Source organism: Sander lucioperca, chromosome 2, assembly GCF_008315115.2.
Source record: "Sander lucioperca isolate FBNREF2018 chromosome 2, SLUC_FBN_1.2, whole genome shotgun sequence".
Taxonomy (NCBI): Eukaryota; Metazoa; Chordata; class Actinopteri; order Perciformes; family Percidae; genus Sander; species Sander lucioperca.
Window position 1 is genome coordinate 26,409,959 of NC_050174.1, and position 22,894 is coordinate 26,432,852.

General features: G+C 41.3%; 2 protein-coding genes across 2 annotated transcripts in view; one reads left to right on the forward strand and one right to left on the reverse strand.

Annotated features, from left to right (window-relative positions):
• Positions 1-1,647: 1,647 nt before the first annotated feature.
• On the reverse strand, positions 1,648-10,396 carry LOC116050457 (serine/threonine-protein phosphatase 6 catalytic subunit). Its single transcript, XM_031300519.2, has 7 exons — positions 10,196-10,396; positions 8,201-8,296; positions 7,617-7,682; positions 7,361-7,502; positions 7,163-7,242; positions 2,967-3,176; positions 1,648-2,515 (listed from the first exon to the last, which is right to left on the reverse strand). Exons 1-7 carry the CDS (start codon positions 10,268-10,270, stop codon positions 2,267-2,269), a joined length of 918 nt encoding a protein of 305 aa, XP_031156379.1. The 5' UTR covers positions 10,271-10,396; the 3' UTR covers positions 1,648-2,266.
• Positions 10,397-11,502: 1,106 nt separating this feature from the next.
• si:ch211-158d24.2 (multiple epidermal growth factor-like domains protein 9) overlaps positions 11,503-22,894 on the forward strand; it is a 58,510-nt gene continuing 47,118 nt past the window's right edge. Inside the window, exons 1-2 of the mRNA XM_035995660.1 lie at positions 11,503-12,247; positions 16,210-16,414. Coding sequence (XP_035851553.1) covers positions 11,677-12,247; positions 16,210-16,414 — 776 coding nt within the window. The 5' untranslated portion in view covers positions 11,503-11,676. The remainder of the gene's footprint in view (positions 12,248-16,209; positions 16,415-22,894) is intronic.

Here is a 22,894-nt window from a genome sequence, read left to right on the forward strand (position 1 = left end):
GACCTCTGCCTCCTAGGGCATTTAAAACCACTTTAAAATGAGACAAGTTAGCTGCACTCTATTTTAGCCTTTGTCTAATTGTACATGTTAAATGCTGATATTAATTTCCTCCTAAACAATAAGTATCCTGACAGTCAAATCATCACCTTTAGCAGAATTGAAATATAACCTACTCAGAGTACAGTGACATGATCTGAATACCATACCATCTGTAATACCATAAAATACAGTTGTTTATTTGCCATGAATAGGCTGCTGTTTAAACATTGTTATTTACTACCCAATGATTTAAGTTATTGATTATGATGAAGCATGGTGTTGTGCCCCGTAACTCAGGTAATGATGTTTAACTTTTTACAATTTCTGGATTTCTTTATTTAAAAACTGTATAGTAAGACACAGAAAAAGGATAATTACAATAACTAATTCCAAATGTGGCAATCAGATAATCTTTAAAGTTCTCATATTATGCTCATTTTAGGTTCATACTTGTATTTAGAGGTTATATCAGAATAGGTTTACATGGTTTAATTTTCAAAAAACACCATTTTTGTTGTACTGCACATTGCTGCAGCTCCTCTTTTCACCCTGTGTGTTGAGCTCTCTGTTTTAGCTACAGAGTGAGACATCTCACTTCTGTTCCATCTTTGTTGGGAGTCGCACATGCTCAGTAGCTAGGTAAGGACTACTAGCCAGTCAGAAGCAGAGTATGAGGGCGTGCCCTGACAGTACCTAGGTAAGGACTACTAGCCAGTCAGAAGCAGAGTATGAGGGCGTGTCCTAACAGTACCTAGGTAAGGACTACTAGCCAGTCAGAAGCAGAGTATGAGGGCATGCCCTGACAGTACCTAGGTAAGGACTACTAGCCAATCAGAAGCAGAGTATGAGGGCGTGTCCTAACAGTACCTAGGTAAAGACTACTAGCCAGTCAGAAGCAGAGTATGAGGGCGTGCCCTGACAGTACCTAGGTAAGGACTACTAGCCAGTCAGAAGCAGAGTATGAGGGCGTGTCCTAACAGTACCTAGGTAAGGACTACTAGCCAGTCAGAAGCAGAGTATGAGGGCATGCCCTGACAGTACCTAGGTAAGGACTACTAGCCAGTCAGAAGCAGAGTATGAGGGCGTGCCCTGACAGTAGCTAGGTAAGGACTACTAGCCAGTCAGAAGCAGAGTATGAGGGCGTGCCCTGACAGTAGCTAGGTAAGGACTACTAGCCAGTCAGAAGCAGAGTATGAGGGCGTGCCCTGACAGTAGCTAGGTAAGGACTACTAGCCAGTCAGAAGCAGAGTATGAGGGCGTGCCCTGACAGTAGCTAGGTAAGGACTACTAGCCAGTCAGAAGCAGAGTATGAGGGCGTGCCCTGACAGTACCTAGGTAAGGACTACTAGCCAGTCAGAAGCAGAGTATGAGGGCGTGCCGTGCTAGCAGCTAGGTGAGCATTATAACGTGTGTTCCAAAGTGACCATGTTTGTCTCTGAAGTAAAGGCTGGACTACAATAGAGCTGTTTGGAGCAGTTTGTGAACAGTGTTTTCTGTTGGAGATGGTAAGTCCCTTTGGGGGGGACTTTGGGCTTTTTCACTTTGTAAACCTATAACATGCACAAAAAGATATATAACACAATAAAGGAAAGGGAAAAAGCCAAAAAGCAGAATATGAGCACTTTAAAAAGGTACCACAGGCTTAATACAGAAATCTCTAACAAATGGATATAGTACATTTTTTACACATCAACTCTAGGGTTTACATGTTTATTTATAAGATCACATAACAATAAATCTATAACTCCATTGAAATGTGTCAGAATAGATGTGTTTGTGTGCAGTGCTTTATTATCTAACATCCAGCTCTAATGTATTACCATAACAAAATGAAATCAAGCATTGTATATAACACTGCACCTGCAATTTGCTCAGCAGAATGAATTTCTATGGTAAAGTAAAATCAAGATTTATAAATATGAACATCTTACAAGGGTCAGTTGACTTTTGTCACTTTAATCCTTCCTCTATAACATTTCAACAGTACACCAATTCTGCTAGGGCCAACTTCTGTTGCTGCATTATCTCAGTGTGATTTAAGCTGCAGAATAATGGCATTAAATGCCAGAGTGGGAATAACAATTGACAGTTGGCACTAAGAAATGCACTGTAAATACTCAAAATGTACAATACAAAATTCATATGGGTTCACAAGTGCTGATGCCACGGTCCCAGCCGACATGTATGCACTGAACAAATGGCTGTGCTGTTTTGTTTTTTTATGTGCTTACAGGAAATAGGGTGTTGTTGTTCGCGGTGGAATGACTCTTTCAGAGTCAGGCACTGCTCGGAAGAGCTTTGGCTCTCTTGTGTTAGCGTCTTTGAAGACCATAATGGAGGCGATGTTGCCGCAGCGATAGCAGTAGTTAGGAGCCGACCACACTGTGACCAGCTTCTCGTCAAACATGAACTTGTAGCCTTCGTGGACAAGTTGATGTGCCCTGCAGATCAGCTTCAGGTTGTTGATGTGGACAAACTGCAGTTTTTTTGGAAGACAGAGAGAGACAAAAGACGGGCAGAAAGAGAAAAATATGTTAAAAAACCCCCTGAAAATTACAACCAATATGAATACAAATTAGGGCTGCACGATATGAGGAAAATAGGACATATGCGATAACGTTGTTGAATATGGCGATAACTATATTACTTGCGATAAATAAACAGATATTAAAGTGTTCTTAGTTCTGCTGCTGAATGTAAAACCAATGAAAGGAAATAATTTCCAACATTCTTTTATTGAACAAATTGAACATTGAATTGAATATCAAAGTCAGCACTAACAAAGAATGACAGTTACATTATAAAGTGCAGTTTTCTGCTAAGTGTTTATTTGCATATACTGTAGGAGGTACGCTTTCCGGATTCTCGCTTACCCCCTTGGCCATCACTAGTACTCATGTAACTCTGTAAAAGGAAAAGCAACCTACCTCATTTGTGACCTTTGCACCAAAGAGCCAGCCAGCTCCTCTGGGGCTGATGGCCCAAGTGTCCACGTCTTCAGGGTCTGACCACACCAGGTCACAGAACGCTCCTTTGTGGGGGATCTCCTGGTTCCGCTCAATGGTTCGAATCTGATCTAGAGTTTTTATGTCTGGGGAGAGGCCTCCGTGGACACACAGGATCTGCTCGTCCATCAGCTGTTCAAAAACCAAACACAAAATAGAAGAGTTAGGGCATCATACATATAATATTAATGAGTCTGACGGCCAGTGATTACAGAGCACATAAGCCTAATGTAGGAGATCAAATAAAACACCACTGGATTGTTGTGCTACTGTTTGTAAGACAGAAGACATGGTAACCTGATAATGGCTGTAACATAACAGCAACTATGGGATGTGTAGGGTTTTCAAGTTTTAAATGACAAACGTGACAAAAATAAATTGGCTACTTCTAAGCAGTAGTCATACCTGCAAACTCAGAAGGGCTGAAAAAGGTGACACATTTTATACCTATATATATATATATATATTTTTTTTTTAAAGAAGCACCTTGTTCAATTGTATTTGTCTGTTCTGCATGTTCAAAAATATAAAACAATAAAAAGTTGATCTAAAAAAAAAAGCACAAAACGACAGTTGGCGAAATTAAAGAACGGCTTGTTTATTGCTAAGGCCACAGGGTCAAAATTAAATGATTTATTAAAAATGTAATAACAATAACTTATAACAATAACTTATTTCACCAGTAAATTCCTGTTAAATGACAAAAACAACCACTGGATGGGAAAAGGGTATTTTACAATAACTTTGAATGCAGCACGAGGCTGGCGAGGCGAGTTTCAAGTGAACGCACCGTCTGTGTTGTTTTTCAGACGGCAGCAGCAGACTGGTGTTAGAAGCCTCTACAGTGAAATACAGTCACACTTTACATCGTTTAGCTGTCAGCATTTTAACCGTGTTTACTCCAGCTGCTAGCTAACGGTAGGCTAACGTTAGCTGCTGTCGAGTGTAGTGTTGACTAGTGTCCCGTGCAGCGATGTTTCAGTTGACTCTAAAGTCTGTTTCAGAGCATCAGAGAGAAGTGCAGGCATTTAAGTGGTACCGAAATACGCGTTGCTATTCGGTCCGGTAGAAAACGGTCGTTCAGCATCTGTGGTTTTGAACAGACTGTCTGCTGAAATACAGTGAAATTACTAATGATGAGGTAAAAGATATGGACAGATATATAGTTTATATCCACGACGTTCCACTTCCGGGATTACTCCAGTTGCCAATGGAAACTCAGACGGATGTCACTCATTTAGGCCGGATATCCGTTACCTTTGTGCGTTGGCGTGTTTCTTTGTGTTGGCGTTCTAACCTCTGGTGGATTTCTGAGGACTATGGTTAACTGCTCCTCAGATCTCTGCAGGGTAAATCCAGACAGCTAGCTAGACTATCTGTCCAATCTGAGTTTTCTGTTGCACGACTAAAACTACTTTTGAATGTACACATGTTCCACCAAAACAAGTTCCTTCCTTGTTAGCAGAGGCGCCATTGCTCCTTATGGCGCTTAGCACCGCCCAAGATGATTGTGATTGGTTTAAAGAAATGCCAATAAACCACAGCACTTTTTCTCCCACCCCGGGATGTAGGGCTGGTCCGAATACCATTTTTTGAGCTTCGAAGCTTCGGTAGTAATGAGCATCGAATATTCGAAGCTTCGGAGAGAGGACATATTATTATCTCTCTATAAATTGCAGGAACGTCTTTCTGTCTGTCTGGGTTTTATGCGAATATCTCTCGAACTGTTAGTCCGATGGATTTCAAACTTGACGTGTCTTGCTACGGGCACGAGTAAGTGCAGTGCCACGTTTGACGTTGTTTGGATTATAAATGCAAAAGATATCGTTAAATATATATCGCTAAAAGAAGCACACATTGGCTTTTGCCGCTCTAGCCGCTGGCCACTCCCCCTCTCACCCTGAGGACCAGAGACAGAGAGCAGCGGAGCTTTGGCAGCTAAAATGTGGCATACACCTCAGACCCACAAAAATGGGCAAAGTTGCACTACTTTGTCTTTGACTTTGAATAAACAAACGACAATTCCCGAATTTAAGGACGTATCAGAGTCCCACACATGCAAAGCACAACCACACAACAAGTGCAGACAGAGCGTGATGCCACTTATAGGCAGGCTATTTATCTTATAAAGCGAGACGTATCTGTATATATGTGTGTCCGTGTTTGGGGGGAAGGTAACCTGCACATCAGCAGACACCACATGCAGAACGCACAAGACAACACTCTCTCTCTGGTGGTTGATGAACGCAGATGTGCTGATTAGCGTTCATAACGGGCCAGGGGGGTAGCGCACTGCCATGAGTCCATGACGCTAACGTCTGATTACTGTCTGATATTTTGTGATTACATTTTTAAAAATGTAAAAGAGAGTATTATATTTCGAACATATTCAAGCGCGAATGAGAACCGTTTGGAGGGGGATGCCAGGTTGTGAAAAAAAAAAAAAAAAAAAAAAAAAAAAGAATATTCAAATGTCAAATTTTCAAATCGAATACCAACCCACCGAACGAATATTCGAATTAAGTTAGCTTATAATGTGAAAAAGTCCATTTCATATGTGGTTGATGATAACAGGTAGATATAGTTGAAAATTGGCCAGCTGGCTAACACTGGCACATTCCCAGAAATGTGAAATCATTCATCACCACAAAATGATATCTCTCTCTCTCATTTTTATTTTCTTGTATTTCTTGTCTTTTTCATAAAGCTCTGAACGTCTGATCCAAACAGCTGATCTGTGGCGTAATACATTTGCCTAATCCCAAAGTGAGCCCTGAGGACTAAGGACTAAAGACTCACAGACTTAATTGATTTCAGGTGCTAAGTGAGTGAGGCCACATGGGCTCAGATAGGTACAAATGGGATTGGGACAGCACTTCACGAGATCACATGTTACCTTGGCGACGTTTAATAACAAAGATGTTGCTGACACTGGTTTGGGAATTTTCATTTTAAGTTTGTTGCTTTCCACACGGCCAAGGCCCAGGAGATGGCTGCCTGATTCCAAATGTTTTCAAACTCTTGTCTTACAAGCTGGACAACAGGCTGATCTGTTCCGTGGTTGTGTGTCGTGCTGTTGTTTACCTTTGCAATTTCCGGATTTCCCTATGGTCTCTGCGGTAAACGTCACAACGCTTTGAACTGTGGGTAATTCCCTTTGGTGAAGTCTGCATCGATGCAGACTCACGGAAAGGGCTCGGTAAGTGTGTACTCAAACCCTAACGCCCTTTGAAATTCGACATTGGGACAACCCTAAGCCCTTACGAATTTCGCAAGAACGCGCACCAAAGTCTGTGAGTCTGTGAGTCCGGACTTTGGGATTAGGCCAATGAGTGGCACAGTTGCACTTCTGTGTGGGAAGACGGAAGTTCTACGGTTGAGCAAATGTAGTGCCAAAGGAAAGGGCTGTCTGACAGCAAGGTAAAGCGGTGAAAATATTCCAAATATAGAGTACACTTAAACTGATATAGATGTTTTTAGGTGTCTAAAATGTGTTTAGCTGCTGCCCCCATCCACAGCAGGACGTTGCTTAGCTTCCGTGTCGGTACTCCTGCCTGCTTCTCCAAACTGGGGGTGTGCCGACCGCCGTCTACTGTAGCTAACACACTGACTATGGAGAAGTGGCTCAGACAACCACACTTCAAAGTAAACAAACTATTCCTTTAAAAAGTGAACCCAAGTCATGTCCATCCTGTCCTTTAGCGATGCATGACAGATTTATCTACACTAACAGTGCCACAAAATGTGTGCTTTCATACAAAACTTAATCTAAAAACGATATCAGTCTCTGTTAAAACAGTAATGTGGAAATGATGGCCAAGCAGCAGGTAGAGACTGTTCATTTCTTTCACCTGACACAGCTCAGACAGGGGCATCGCATTATGTGATGCAGCTTTTAAGACCAGGGAAAGAAATATAATCTGTATCATAACATCACAATAACCAAAAGCTGCTGCTCGTCTGTAGTTTAGCTGCTCTTTACTGAGAAATAACTAAACATGAGCCTCATTCAAGGCTTTCAAAGCATGAGGGACTGTCATTTATCATCCATCTTTTTTGTTGTTGGAATAACAACTAAAAAACACGAACACAAAGCCCAATTCCACTTCAATACTTACAGCCGCAACTGTTAACATATCGAACACTTTGGTGCAATAACGCCAGGCATTTGCATTCCCATACTTGGTCTGGCACTCATCTGTAAAACATAAAAATCCTCATTTGTTTCAAACAAAAAAGGTGGGATTATTGTCCAGAAAGTGAGATTAGTGAGTAGTTTGCTGGCCAGAAAACATCATCCATAAATCAAACCTCACCGTAAAAGCCATAAACTTGGGTGATCTGTCTGCTCTCGTGGTTTCCACGTAGAAGTGTGATGCGGTCGGGCCATTTGGCTTTCAGCACCAGCAGGTAGGTGAACGTCTCCAAACTGTAATATCCTCGGTCAACAAAGTCACCCTGCAGATGACAGAGGTTTATTAACACCACACACAAAGAAGAACGCATTAAGACAGATGATTCTCAAGTTTAAACTAAATACATGTTTGTATACTGTTTCAATACTGTACAAACCATAAAGATGTAATTTGTGTCCGGAACCTGGCCGCCAGTTCGGAAGAGTTCACAAAGATCATAAAACTAAGGCACAAACAGATACAAATTTAGTGGAGGCATTAGTTCAGTTTCAGTTTTATTTTCAGTTTTACTTTATTAGTCATAGGAACTTCAACACAGGGTCAACATTACATTTTATCTAGACCAAGGCTGCACGATATGAGGAAAATATGCTACATGGGATATGCAATAATGTTGTTTAATATCACAATAACAATATTGCTTGGGATAAATAAACAGCTAATACTATTTACTCTGTTCTGCATTTCTGCTGCTTTCAGTATTCTGCTAAAATACAACACATTGATTTTGGAATTTAAAGCAAATGAAAGAAAATCATTCCAACATTCTTTTATTGAACAAATTGAACAAAAAAAAATAAAAATAAAAACAATGTATTTGTGCAGCCCTAATGTGTACAACAGATTAATATTAAAAACACATGTAGAGATGTAGACACGCTATATCAATGCAGGCTATGCTCAGCAATATTCTGATAAACAAAAGGTTTGCTCTTTCGGCTTTGAATCCCTGGCTTTTACCTGTCCATGTATGTCACCACATACTGTCACAGGAGTGGAAACGGGCTGAACGTTGGACTCCTCCAGCAGAAGGTCACACACATAGTCACATAACCTCTGTATAGATGACAACATAACACAGGAATAAGCCATAAGGGTTCAGTCATCATTCATCATTCAGCGCTGGTATTCAATGCTTTTAAATAAAAAAAAAACTTTCATGACAGAGTATGTAACGTTTTCCCCCAAAATCTTCTTCTTGTCAGGGAAAAGCCTCTGAAACATTGTTTACTTTGTTATCCTGTGACACCTAGACTAATAAGATTCTTTTAAGGTAACAGCTCTATTATTGAGTATTATTTTAACAATTGTATCGCGTGAAGAACTTTGTGACTGTCTGTGAAAGGTGCTATATCAAATAAATGTATTATTATCCAGTTTTTCCTGGCTCAGAATGGGCCTTTTGCAGGAGGGCGCACGTAGTGCTGGGCGGTATACCAGTTTATACCGTATACCGGTATTAATTTCCCGCATGATATGAATTTTTCATATACCGTAATACCGGTGCATTGCTGCAGAGAGCGCTACGGCCGAAGTAAACTGCAGGTGAATTGAGAACGGGAGTCCTGTTACTGCGTACCCTTCTCACTCATGGTAGGAACTTTATAACACAACAATTAATAACCCACAACTAACTATCTTTAACAGGATAACACACCATAGCGCACAACAATTTGTGACTTAAACAATTTCTAACACTAATAATTTTACATTTACAAATTTACACTGCCGGAAAGACCGGAGATACACCAGAACAACGTATGCTCAAGAGAGGAGCTGTCTGTTGTTCCGAAGTTTTTTGTTTCTAAAAAATCTGTTTTTTCAGATGGTTTACTGGTATGGAATGACTCTGACCAGCCACTTAGTAACAGTGACAGAGCTCCATATGAATTCATATTTGACTACTCAAAAAATGAGTCAATGTGAGGGTGTACACACATTGGGTGTTCAGTTTAGGAATCATTGACCTTCTATACATAACCCTCCAATTTTAGGAAACCAACAGCAATTGGACCGATTAAAAAAAGCTCTTTTTAACGTCATCATAACTCTGACAGTAGGTTTACACTGACTCTCACTGACAGCCTAGAAACTTCAAACTGGCTGACCTGTGGGTGCACCTGCATCTACCTGTGTAACTATGTCATTGTAATCCAGCTACTTACAGTAAATACGGTGCTACATTTACTGTAATATTGGCTGTTTTGTTATAATATTGCCTACTATCAAATGCGGTCTCTTGGAAAAAGAAAACGCAATGCCCAAGTGTATTTAAATCCTGGCCTAATAAGATAACGGTTCAATGCTGACTAACAAGAATTCACATCTTAATTTAGGAGTTAAATTAAGCAGCAATAATTGGATGTATCGGCGTAAAGGAGAAGAACATTATTCCCAAAGCTTTCCGAGCTAACGGTACTTCTTTTACGGTGCAATGTGAGATCAGGAATTGAATACGACTTTATTAATTGACTCTGACGTTACTGCCCTAGAGATATATGGAATGTGTCATATGTCTGTGACCCTGCGGTCTACCAGGTAGTATGTCTCAGTCTTTCAATAAATGAGAGAACGCCTGTCTGGGATAAGTTAGTGTTAAATGCACGGATACATTTTCAGTCCAGACTGGTGATAAACAACCCGCTGTCATTCCACCATCATGACAGTCAGCATCATTAGGCCACTATATGGATATCTGGTCATTTCATGGCAAAACGTACGAGCAGGTTATTCCTGCTTCGATAACATTGTATAGGATATAGTTGGACTTGTATTTAGCTAAGCTGAACAATTTCTTTTAACGGGTTTGACTTCCTGGCCAACATATGAAGTCAGCAGGCTAACGTTACGAGCTAGCTAACGTTAGCTAACAGTTAATTACGCTGTTACGACATACCATAAAAGGCTCGCGTGTCTTAACGTCAATCAAAAACATATATATGAAGTCACATTTACCTTGAGGTCATTTTCTGGGAGGTATTTACACTGTTTTGCAATCTCTGCGTATTTATCCAGATCTAGAGGCGCCATAGTGCTCAGCTAGTCTTCATGCGCAGCTTCCAACTTCCTGCAACAATTGAGCGAGTTCCCTACCTGTTATTTAGCCTCTACTGCCACCTATCGTCTCTATTAACCACTGACTTTTAGAGTAACACACAGTCTAAACGAATAGAAATTGGCATTTTATCATTTTAATTTAGGAAACTATGGAAAACCAAGCTGCAACTTCGAAAATTAAAGCCACAAATAGAATGAAGATACAAAGCTATTACCCTTTCTTCCTCAATAATAGTAGAATGTCTGAGAAAAAGAAAGAGTGTATGTATTTTGAGGAAGTATTATTTTTGATTTTTGATTGTTCCTACTGGAAGTATTACTGAGTCAAATCAGTTATCATTATCGTAATAACCCTTAGGGTTCTTATGATGTTCCTAGTGAGTAACTACAACACTTTTGGGAAATAATACAGGTTTGACTATATATATATATATATATATATATATATATATATAAAAATAATGATGTTGTTGAATAGGCTACATAAAAAAATGACTTTACTAACTTTAAAAATCAATCTTTACATGCAGTTTCACATTGTGACCACCGGATGGCGAGTGGAATGATTATAAACCAAGTCCATGTCCAGCACTCTACTCCAACCAAAGAGTCAAGGCCATTGTCAAACAAAATAAAAAAGACACAGTCTCATAACCTAGGTAAAAAAAAACTGCAGACAGTTACAAATGTTGTGCTGTGTTTTAAGGTGGTAAAGTAAAACTAGCCTACCTGAAAAGGTGGACTTTCATCCACAGCCGAAGCGTCAAGATGAATGAGTCATTCCAGGATAGTTTAAAATTCAGGCACGAAGCCCAGCAAGTCTGTGGCGTTGCAAGCATAGACCGGGACAGGTTATGTAGCCTACATTTCACTAAAACATTAATCCCAATACAATCTGCCACCGGGCATTTCCATGACATATGGAGGAGGATACCTGGGATGTTAGGTACACATCTACAGATATGATTGTATCACACTGTATTATTATTATTTATTTATTTATTTATTTTTTTTTACAAAATATGCTTCTTCAAGTTGTTAAGTTTATGAATGGAACCGGTTATGTTTTGATCATTTTTCAAAGGAGTGAGGAGGTTTAATTTACAATATATTGTTTCTCATAGGTTGTTACAATGACTGTCCAACCAGTGAATGAAGAGTGCCCAGAGGCATTTTTCCAGGACTCCCATTGGCTAACGCGTACGTCAATCTCGTGCGGCTCATGGTAGGTTGCAGAGCAGGTGAAGAGTTGACTGTGGTTCAGGGCAACGAACAGCAGCGTACGCCGCCGGGGACATCAATGGTGGAGTACGCGTCCATTCAGGGAAAGGTCTGAGAGAGACCACTACTGGGGCTTACATGGAGAGCTGAAACTGAATATGAGGTTAACGTCCTTAATGATGTACATATCTCCGGTTCTGCTATTTATTTTGTATGTATATATCGGATTTTCCGAAGCTGCACCTCGCATCAGTCCCTACGATGCGTCGCCTATCTCCAGGAAGCCCGGCTCAGCCTCCGACACCTGGGAGACCTTCCACACCGACATGCCTCGTACTTTACCCGAGAGCAGGTTAGCTCTCGGGCCTCTAACCGGACTCACACCGTCGCCTGCTATTGTTTCTGCAGGGCCGACCACCACCACTACTAGGTCTATTTCTAAAACGGCAACCACCTTCCAGCCTCCAACAACGGACCCGACCACCACCACTACGTCTACGACTACAGCCCCTGATACTGGAATCTTTTCAGCCACTAAAGAACAAATAACAGCGCCGATTTCCAGATTAAACGGCGCACGCAAAAGATCCACCGATGTACAAACATCACTTTTTGCTCCGGAGAAAATGCTGCAGACCATGGTGTCCATGGTTTCCCAGCGCACAGCAAACGATGCCTGGGCAGCAGATAATATTGGCACATCTGTTACCTCAATAGAGAATAGTCAAGGTGAGTAACATTACCTTCGAATAAAATAGCTACCAGGAACAGTGAAAACAGGATCATTCAGATTTTTTTATTTATTTTATTTTTTAGCTTTCCTTAAATACACATTACAAAAATAATGGGCTGCATGCATTTTGTGTATTTGCACATTCATGTTCAGATAACGAGTCTGTGAAGAAGACATCCATGTCTAATTTTGGCTGCCTGAAGGAGCAGGATGATCGCACGGTGGTTTTGACGCAGAGAACGACCGAACAAACCAGATTGCAACAATGGGCAGACCCCTCAGATTGCACGGTGTACCCCATCAGATAATCGTGAAATCACCAAATCATAATCTCATAAAATCCCTATTCATGAACAATTTGCCCAATGTGCATTTTTCGCCTTTTGTGTAGTATATATTATATTCCAGAGGGCTTTTATTATAGGATGAGTGTGCCACATAATACAGTGGGCTGGAAAAGGGGGGCTATGAGGGGGTGCAAGGTTGATCCTGTTTTTGTTCAGTCAATTTATCCAATCCCTCAGTGCACATAACACCCATACAGACCCGTGATCCTTTTGTGTTAGACCAGACATGTTTGATATTGACAGGAGAAATTACAAGAAGCTGCTAAAATAGCTGCTTCATCCCCTCTATTGTTGTTTGCATGGCAGACACAGAACAAGGCCGTTTAACCAAAATGGCCAGGCAGGCCAAGCCATGAATGAGCAATTGACAGTGGAGCCCCTCCTCTCACACATCCCAGCATCCATGTGGATGTGTTGTTCTCCAGCTAACACAGCAGCACAAGCTGAGGGATCCTGTCCTAAATGGTTGGGGAAAGTCTGCTGAAGCCAAAACAAACCAAGAAGATGTTCCCACTTGCAATTAGGAGATGGAGTTTACTAATACCTTCTTAACAAAAAATATTATATATAATATCCCCACCCCGTTTAAGAATATGAATAGAAAATAAAAATGGCTTCATATGTTGTTCACAAGAGCTTTTTTTTCCCATACTGTCTGTCAAAACCTCATTATTTTTCTTCCCAGAAAATACCATGTTCTAGTTGTTACTTCATGATGCCCCCAAACCAGAATAATAAAATCCATAAAATCTGTTTAATTTCATATTCTGACTGATATTGACCCGTCCGGGGTCCAGTCCAGTCATGTTTCTTACATTGAGCCTTTGTTCTCCACACTCTATACTACCTTACTGTCAGCATTAATCTCAGTGATAGGAGGAGGATTAGTTTTGGTGTGCTGCGGTCATAAATGGCTGGTTCTAATGTTGAAGAGGAAGTCCCAGGACCGGGGTTCTGATTTGTCTCCGTGGTATATGCAGTATCTGAAAATGTGCATTGAGTGGCTGGTTAAAGATATCTAGATGTTCAATGGAATAGTTCAGGTGTGATCCTTGTGAATAGATTTTAATGATATATTTGTATTTGGTGCTGACATGCTTTTGTTGTATGTGGCATTTTTTCATTGTTGTTCTGTTTAGCTAATCGTTGTCTTTTCTTGCAAAAATGCCAAACAACGATTGTTCCAGCTTTTCAGTTGTGAAGATTTGCTGCTTTTCTTTGTCTCATGTGACAGTGGACGGGAAAATAGGGGCATATTAATCAGTACTGAAAATTAGTTGCAGCCATATTATCAATGTAGGCCTACTTACTTGGGATATATTACTTTGTATTCTGGGTCAGTATTGCAGACAAATTGAGCTTAAATGGTGACGTCTTTAGGCAATTCCTTTAGTACATCAGTCAGTGTTATTTATTGGCGTTCATTTGGATCCCGAAGTCCAAATGAAATCTGCACCTTTGTGTGAGATCATACATTAAAGCTTTACCGTGCCTCATTGAAAGCATCTCCAGGAACCTCTGCACTCTTTATTGTTCATGTGAAAAGGCCACTCACATGACAATAACACGCCAACCAACGCGTCACCTGGGTTAATGCCTCGCCCAACTAACAATACATTCTCTGGCAGGGCAGGGGCCTTGCAGACAGATACTAGTGCTTCTACATGCTTTCTTTCCTTTGAAACATCTCTATGTACTTTCTGAAAGCCAATAACTTGATTCAACGCCCAAACCATAATTGAAAGTACAGCAATTGTTTCCGTGCAGGGGGGCCTCCCACTGCTGTTGTTTTCTCTGTAGCAGCACAGGCAGGCAAGTAGTAAATTGGGCAGGACAAGAGTTTTGAGACATGACTTGTCCTGAACAGCCTGCCACTGCCGTGTCTGAATACCCACAATGCTGTCACACCACTTTATAGCAGACAGATAGATGGGAGAGAGGTGAATTCTGATGCAGTTCCCCCCCTTCTCTCTCCCCTACACACAGGTCCAGTCCAATATACATCAAACCTGTTGTGTGGCTTTACAGACCACCCCCATGGCCCCCATCCCACACCTAGAGGAACTCTGACCGCAGTGTGTGGGGTCATATGCATTCACTGGATCTCACACATTCTCAGGCGTGATGGGGGCCGACAGTTCTTCAGTGGACGTCACTGTAGCAAAGGGCCTGACAGTAGGCTATACTCCACAGGCTTGCATAACCATAGGCCTTTCTAAGTTACATAAAAGTCCAAGCATCAGTGAAAGAGGAGCATAATCTGAGTGGGACGCCAGGACCGGAATACATTTAAAATTCAGCTGTCCTTTACTCTTCACTTAGCTGCTAGCTGAGGTATTGTGTGCAATCTGCGTGTATGAAAAACATTTTTATTTTGCTCTCGCAGCTCTTTGTCTGACCGCTGAGCACAGAATGGAGACAGTAGTCAGGCATTCAGTTGTCACTCGCCACACCTAACCTGAGATCAGATGAATAATAGATTGCCACTCTGTACTCTGCGGGTCATCCACATGTCTGTCATTATATCCTCTGGTTTCTTGTGTGCACCAGTTTGAACTGTACAAAATCCTTCCTCGACAACACAGCAGGACTCAGTTTACCATCTTTGTTTTAGACTGACATAAATCTTCATGAGGTGAATTCATCATATTGTACATGATGGATTCATGTATATGTATACCATCCAGGGGTCCAAACTTATTACTCAAAGGTCCGCATCAGATTTTTATTCAAGGTCAGAGGTCCAGGACGATTGGCAATAACAAAATAACATTTCATTATCTTGGTTACTTGGTTTTCATGGTCAACTTTGGTACCAATACCAGTACCTGGAATTCGAGAACTGGGACCCTATGGTACTTTTTCGGTAGCCTACTTTCTCTCTATAATAACAAACAAAATATTTTCAGTTGTAAAAATAAGTCCAAACCTGTTGATCCTATTTACATTTTGTCAATTATTTAGAACATTTTACACACCACACGAAATCAGATCTGTACGATGATGGATCAACTTCTCTACAATACTGTATACTTTACATCTCTAACATTTATTAAAAAATAGAAAACATTACACATATATTTTATTCATAACACGAGGTATGGGCTGGGACCGGATTGACTTACCGCCCAGTCCCGATGCAGACCTTGGTCCGGACCTTTAGTAGCCCTAATATACAACAAACGTACAAATCATTTTTAATTACAGTATAGGATATAGAAGCAGGCTCATGACTGAAATGACCGCCTGAAATACACATGCCCAGGACCTATACACATTTTCTATAAATGCACAAATGAAGAGATTTCAGAGTGAGGGGGCTGCCTATGGACAGGTGCCCCAAGCACTTGGGGGTTCCTTGGCAGTGCCCAGCTACCAGTCCACACTCAGTACTTGGTCTGTACGGGGACTTGAGCCATCGGCCCTCTGGTTCCCAAGCCAAGTCCCTATGGACTGAGCTACTGCCATCCCCAATAGATCATCTAGTGAAAAATAAAATCCAAATATTGTTTAGACTTGTATAGTTATACCTCTGCTTATACATCTCATGCTGTATTTCCCATTTCCTGTCTCTCTCTTGCACTGTGACACCCCCCCCTCCATCCACCCAGAGGGTCTCTGTAACTGCAGCAGTGGCGCTGAGGGGATTTTGGACCCGGACGAGTGTGAGCCGAGCACCGGTCAGTGTTCGTGTGTGTCGGGCTACGCTGGTCTGCAGTGTGAGGACTGTGAGGAGGGACACTTCACCAACGGCACCAGCGGCTGCCTGCCCTGCGCCTGTGACTCCTTCGGCGCAGTGAACCACCTCTGTGACAGGTCAGGCTGCTTTCTTTAGCGTTTTCACGTGAAGTAACACACCCTCTGGTAGCCATGTTGGAGGTGTATATTTGTTGTGTGTAGGGCTGTCCTCGACTAAAGAAATTCTTAGTCGACTAACACTTATATGATTTTGTCGATTAATCAATTAGTTGATGTAATCGACAGAGCTGTGCTCTTTGAGAGGTGGTTAAGACTAGAAAAGCACAATATAAATGTAGTTAATGAACCATCTGTAAAGCTGAGTTTCTCCACAATTAATCCTGCAAAAGCACCACTTTAAATCTTGTGCTTACCAGAAATGTGCTCATAAGGTTCTTGGAAATGAGTAATTAAGCATGAATAAGCATAAAAAATGACTCAACTAAAGAAATCTTAGTCGACTAAGACCAAAACGACTGATTAGTCGACTAATCGACTAAGAGGTGGCAGCCCTAGTTGTGTGAACATACTGTAATTGAAGACAAGTGGTTAAGTTCTGTGCTGTGTTTGGCTGGAAAGTGGTCATCTCAGCAGTAATACATTTGATTGAATTTGTATTTAGATATTGTTAACTTGTTTGCCTAAATTAAGGAGAAGTTAGTAGTTAGTTAATTTTATATATGTATGTATGTATATTGTGTGTGTGTGTGTGTGTGTGTGTGTGTGTGTGTGTGTGTGTGTGTGTGTGTGTGTGTGTATGTGTTTATATAGCCTAATGTGTTTTGTGATGTATGCTCAAGAATCTCACGTGTCTCACAATTTTTGAAGAACCTGTTTTATTGACTGCTCTGTTTACCGTTATAACTGCTGACTCACTCTTCTTAACCAGCTGGTTAGGCTACAAGTAATCAAAAACTGCTTCAGTAGCAAAAGGCGTTTCCGGCAACCAGCTAGGCTAATAAGTAGCCTTACCTAGTTGGTTGCAGGCCACATTTTGGCCTTTTGTTGTGGCTCAAAAACTGACATTCATTTAAGAGTTTGGTCTCATTTTGGTCGTCATTGCGATATCAACTTGGCAATAAACACATTGCGGAAGGCTGCGACCTTGATCGATCGCAAAATACACTTAGAGATTTTTGAGTTAGTTGAAAGAGAATATCAGTAAAAAACTACACTTTAAAATGTTACTGTCATTTGTTTAATGGTGCTTTTTATGATCAATGTTCAATTTGTTCAATAAAATAATGTTGGAAATTATTTTTTTATTCAACAAGATATTTTCTGTATTTTAGCAGAATCCTGAAAGCAGCAGAACAGCAAAACTGAGTACACGTTTATTTATCGCAAATAATATTGTTATCTTTGTTTGGGAGGGGAGAGGGAGACACACTTGACGGAGATCTGCCCTCTACTGAGTGCACTTCTCTGGTTGCATATGGGTTCCATACACATTTGCTAAGGAACCATGTGATTAGATGGAGGTAACAAAACTGTCCGGCAGCCAAGCATAAACAGAATTGTTGTGTTTACATATTAGCTTGTGTTTAACTTTAGTTGTATTGTTAGAATTACCGTAGACATGTAGCCTATATATAAAGATACAGATGGTTAGCTTATTACATTGTTTTGTCACATCTATATTTGGTTTGGACCCAAGACACTGGCTGAACTTGGACTTAATTTGCATAAAAAGCATGTGATTGGACTTATTTGCATGTGAGTGCATGATTGGGCAAGCAGCAACCTTAGTTGTGTATTTATTCACTGTGGTTTATGACAAAAAGCCCACCACAGCATTCTGCAGTGTGGGAAAAACAAGACAGCTAATTGTGTCACTGTGATCGAAGCTTGGAAACAAATCCTGTTTATTAGACTGTTGAAATGTATGTTGAGCATTAGTGAGTATTTTCAGGTATCTATCAATGTACGATGTACTGTATGCATTATATGTGCAGTGGTTTTTCATTACAAAGCCAGACATGGCCTCTGGAAGATATGAGATGTGCCTGCAAAGTGTCTGCAGCTAAAGGAATACTACCTTTAGCAGCAAAAGTGCTGTGGCCTGCCAAACCCAAACAGACTGTCTGCTGTGAATTAGTGTTTGTTATCTCATAAAGACTGAGACAAGATGTTCTGGGGCTCAGCTTTGCTCACTTCATCATAACACCATAGCTCTGCAGAGTCATTATTCTGCTCATTGAGTAAGGCCATCATCCCGCAGGCCTCCCTGAAGGCAGCAAAATGTTGCGACGCTGCTTACTCCTTTAAATCCAAGCCAGAAAACACACGGCCGACCTTACATGCAGTTTCTCCACAAGTCACAAGAACTGTGAACTTGGAAAAGAAGCTGCGTGTGTGGGTTAGGAACGTGGTAAAAATAGCGGCTGTACTTTCTGCCTCTAACCATGAAAAGGAATGCTGCTGCTTTTCAAAAGCTTGAGTCCAATGTCCAATGTGTGGAGGATTTGTTTTGTCATGCTCTGAAAAAGATGTCACAATGTAGGCTTACATAAGATAAATCCTAACAGGTGTAGTCCTTTGCCTGAAATGCTGTGTCGAGAGGTTAAATTCATGAAGGTGCAGGCAGGGGGGTTATTTTTGAGCTTTCACACAGTAACACATCTAACACAGTCCTTCTCAGACTGTCTGAGCTCAGGCTGGTCACTGCTAACCCAGATAGCCTAGCCCCCTTTAGGAGTTTATCACTGCAAGTTACACAGATTAACCAGCTTTCATACCCCCCAGCCTGCTTCTTAAGGTATCTTTCCCATTAAGTAATGAGGAATCCAGCCGAGATAAAGCCAGTCAGTGCTTTACTTGTGTCTACTGCTATGGGAACACAATGCAATGACAGTGAAAACGGAACCAATTATATAGTGATTTGTATACAGCCAACAAGCTGCAGAGACATCTTCATACCTTAAGAAATGTAACACAGTGGGCTTTACTGTCTTCATCCTGCCAGAGTGATGCACACTGGGTAGATGAGTTTATAGATTTCATGAAAAAAATGAGACAGTCAGTACATCATTACATCTCATCATACCTGGTTAAACCTCCAGCTAACCTTTCATGTTTATCATTCATCAACAGACCACAATCCATGTAAGATACTGTAGCTAAACTGAAAACTATTGCAAATTGTACAAAATCTAAACATTGGATTATGTACCATTGGTTGCTTAACAACTAGTACTGCCAAAAGTAGAAAATAACCAGCATCTCCTGCAAACAGAATTTGCATTGCCAAGTTGAAACAGGAAGTTGTCTTCCCCAAACTGCTGCCACAAAGTTTAAAGGGCACTATTGTCTAAATCACCACTGTAAACTGTAGCATTAGCCGTTTTCCGACCAAGTAGTTACAGGAACTTAGTTATAGGAAAAGTCCACTTCTAAACAGATCTACTAACTACTCTCCCCCAAAACCGTTTTTCCATTTGCATTCGCACTGGCCAAGTGGCCATAGGGACTGGTAGGAGGGGTAAGGGAGTGATGTAAGCACGGCAACGGTCTTTATAGCGTTAAAATCAGAAAACAAATACACCAAAAAAAAGTATGAACTAAATACTAAATCTAATGTATATAGCATATTTGTCATAATTTAAACAAGTCTCCTGAAGAGAAACGGGTATCTCTCTCTCCCCCCCGCCTGTGTGTGTGTGTGTGTGTGTGTGTGTGTGTGTGTGTGTGTGTGTGTTCTTGTTTAACTATATTCGTAAGGTCCAAAAACCGGGAGTCCAGTATACTTGTGGGGTCCCTACAGCTTTGTGCGGCCAAAATGCTGGACCCCACAAGTTTAAAGGGCTGTTTGAGGGTTAAGACTTGGTTTTAGGATTAGGGTTAGAATTAGGTTATGGTTAGGGTGAGGGTAAGGGTTAAGGTTAGGCATTTAGTGGTGATGGTTAAGGTTAGGGTAAGGGGCTAGGGAATGCATTATGTCAATGACAGGTCCCCACAAAGATAGTGAAAAGCATGTGTGTGTGTGTGTGTGTGTGTGTGTGTGTGTGTGTTTGTGGAGTTTAACTGTGAAAAGACAGTTAACCACAGGTTCCCGTTAATCTTATGATGGACATGTGTTGTGATATTTAAACAAACGAACCGTCAACGGCGAAATAAAAGCCTCTTATTTACGAGAGCGGTCTGAGAGACCTCCAGCTTACAGCGGGGTCTCTGAGCATGACTGGCCGAGCGACGAGCTAGCGGCCGGGGCAGGCGCCTGCTGGCTGTCGCCTGCTGGCTGTCGCCTCACTTCATGGAGCTTCTCAAATCCGAAAACTTTGAAGCAAATTGTCAATTTGGCATCAATTTTTGCAAGACTGCCTATATTCGAAATCTAAACAGTTGGTTTCTTGCCTAAAACGTTGTCAGAAGTGAATTTTGTGATGAATAAGATGGCAAAAATGTTAAAATTGTCCCGTTGTTGGTCTGTCTGTACCGGAAACCCCAACCCTCGTTGACCTAGGTTCCTATGCTGAAAAGGGAACAGCGAAAAGACCCTGTCCTGAAGTAGGAGCTGAAAGAGTTCCAGGAACTGCGGTCAGATGAACTTAAAAATCCCCAAATTGGTCCAGTTGGAACACGAGAAAAAAAGGGTTCTAGGAGTTTTATGTTCTAGGAACTGCAAAAATCCCTCCGGTCAGAAAGCGGCTATTAAGAGTCATTCTTCATAGGAACAAGCCCCAGACCAAAAATACACAGGGTCAAAAAGTGTAGGACACATGCAGGTTAACAGGAGCAGTGATAGCCTTTATCTGCGTCTAGTGTTAATTTGCACTTTAGTTGGGGTCCCCTAATGTTATAGGATAGATGACAGGCCCTCTAATTTATACTCAGAGAAGAGCTGACTTGGCCAGTGTGCTTTCATGATTTCACTCCATCATTCTCATTTACAACCAGTTATGATGTCAGATGTGTTGATAGACTCACATTGGTAGAAGCAGGTTCACTTTCAGATACCTGAGAGCTGACTGTCAGCGCAGCATGACGGAACAGCTGCAGAGTTCAGATTTGTATTCACAAAAGACAATCACACATGTGCAACTCAAGCATGCTTTATACTTCTGCGTGAAATTTACGCCGTAGCTACGTACGCAGGTATGTAGAGACACAAACCTACGCCGTAGCCTGAAGTGCACCTCTCGAAAAATGTAACAACACGTTGTGGTGACACACGTCGGGGCTTGGTAGCGTTGCATTTCCCCCGACTCATTTCTTGGTTCTCCTCCATAAACAACATGCAATCAAGGAGAGGGTTAACGTTTCCTGCTACAGATTTCCACCGTGGTCAGAAAGCACAGGGGAGACACTTTTTTATTCTCACTGTTGCGGTTGTACTGTAAACAGTCCAACAAAGTCCTGCCGCGGGGGACTAAACACTGAGAGATGCATAAACACACTGTGACGCGCTCGAGATTGTATTGCAGTGATTTATTCCTCCACATGTAAAATACAACTAGCACTGCAGTTACCAAATGTAAAGTTACTTTGTGAGTCGAAATAAGTGTGTTAGTGCGGCGGTCAACAGAAAGTGTTCGCTCCCAGGCTCACCCTCTCTCTGTCAAAGCCCAAAAAACCCCAGGTGAACAGGAGAATCAAACAAATATGTTTTCACTTCCGCTCAAACCGCGATGAAAACGCCCACCACCTACAATACAATATAATAATCAATAAATAATATAAATGAGACCATAAACAACATACAATATGTGGCTCCTACACTCACTATGACTCTAGCATCACTACTCGATCTGAAGATAATCGCCGTCACTCTCTCACTTCTCCCTCGCTCTACCACACACACACACGTCGGCTCGACGCTCACACCAACGCACAAGTATAAACATCAGGCCATTTACGTAGGCTACGGAGAAAGCTCTGCGTGGAGCCTCCACACAACCATAAATCAGGCTTCAGTCTGAGCTGTTAAGGAGTGTTTGCTGTGATGAAGCAGTCCCACAGATCCCCTCTAAAAGGCTCTCTTTTGTGAAGACCTAAGATCTAGATTTTTGCCTGGCTTTGGTTATGCCAACTCTGCTGCATACACTGAGCTCTGTTAAGAATGTCCCTTGTGTTTTTGAAGTCTGTTGTTGGTGGTGCATTTGTCTGAATAGCTGGCCAAATATAGATGACATGACATCACAAGGAGATATTTCCAGCAGCTAGGACTGACTGTAATAGAAGACTTATTTTCAGCTATCTAAAACATCAATGTAGATGTCAGAATTCTGCATCAGTTCCTTCAAATTAAAGAGCAAAACCTTCTTTCTAGTGCAAAAATTTTGCATAGTCATTCAGAAATATCATACAAAAAGAAACACCCTATGGAAGCTCAATTTGTTCTCCTATAACCTCAAAAAAGCAGCAAGCACAGAAGCCATAACACACGTTTCTTTTTGAGTAAAGATCCCTCAATACCCTCAAACTATGGATCACACTTGATTCACTGAAAAATAAAACCCACTTTGCATTTAGGCTCATTTGTTCTCAGTGTTGGGTTATGAAGTTGAGACTGCTGAATGACCCGCTGTGCTCTCTACCAGCAGAAATCAAATGTGGAAA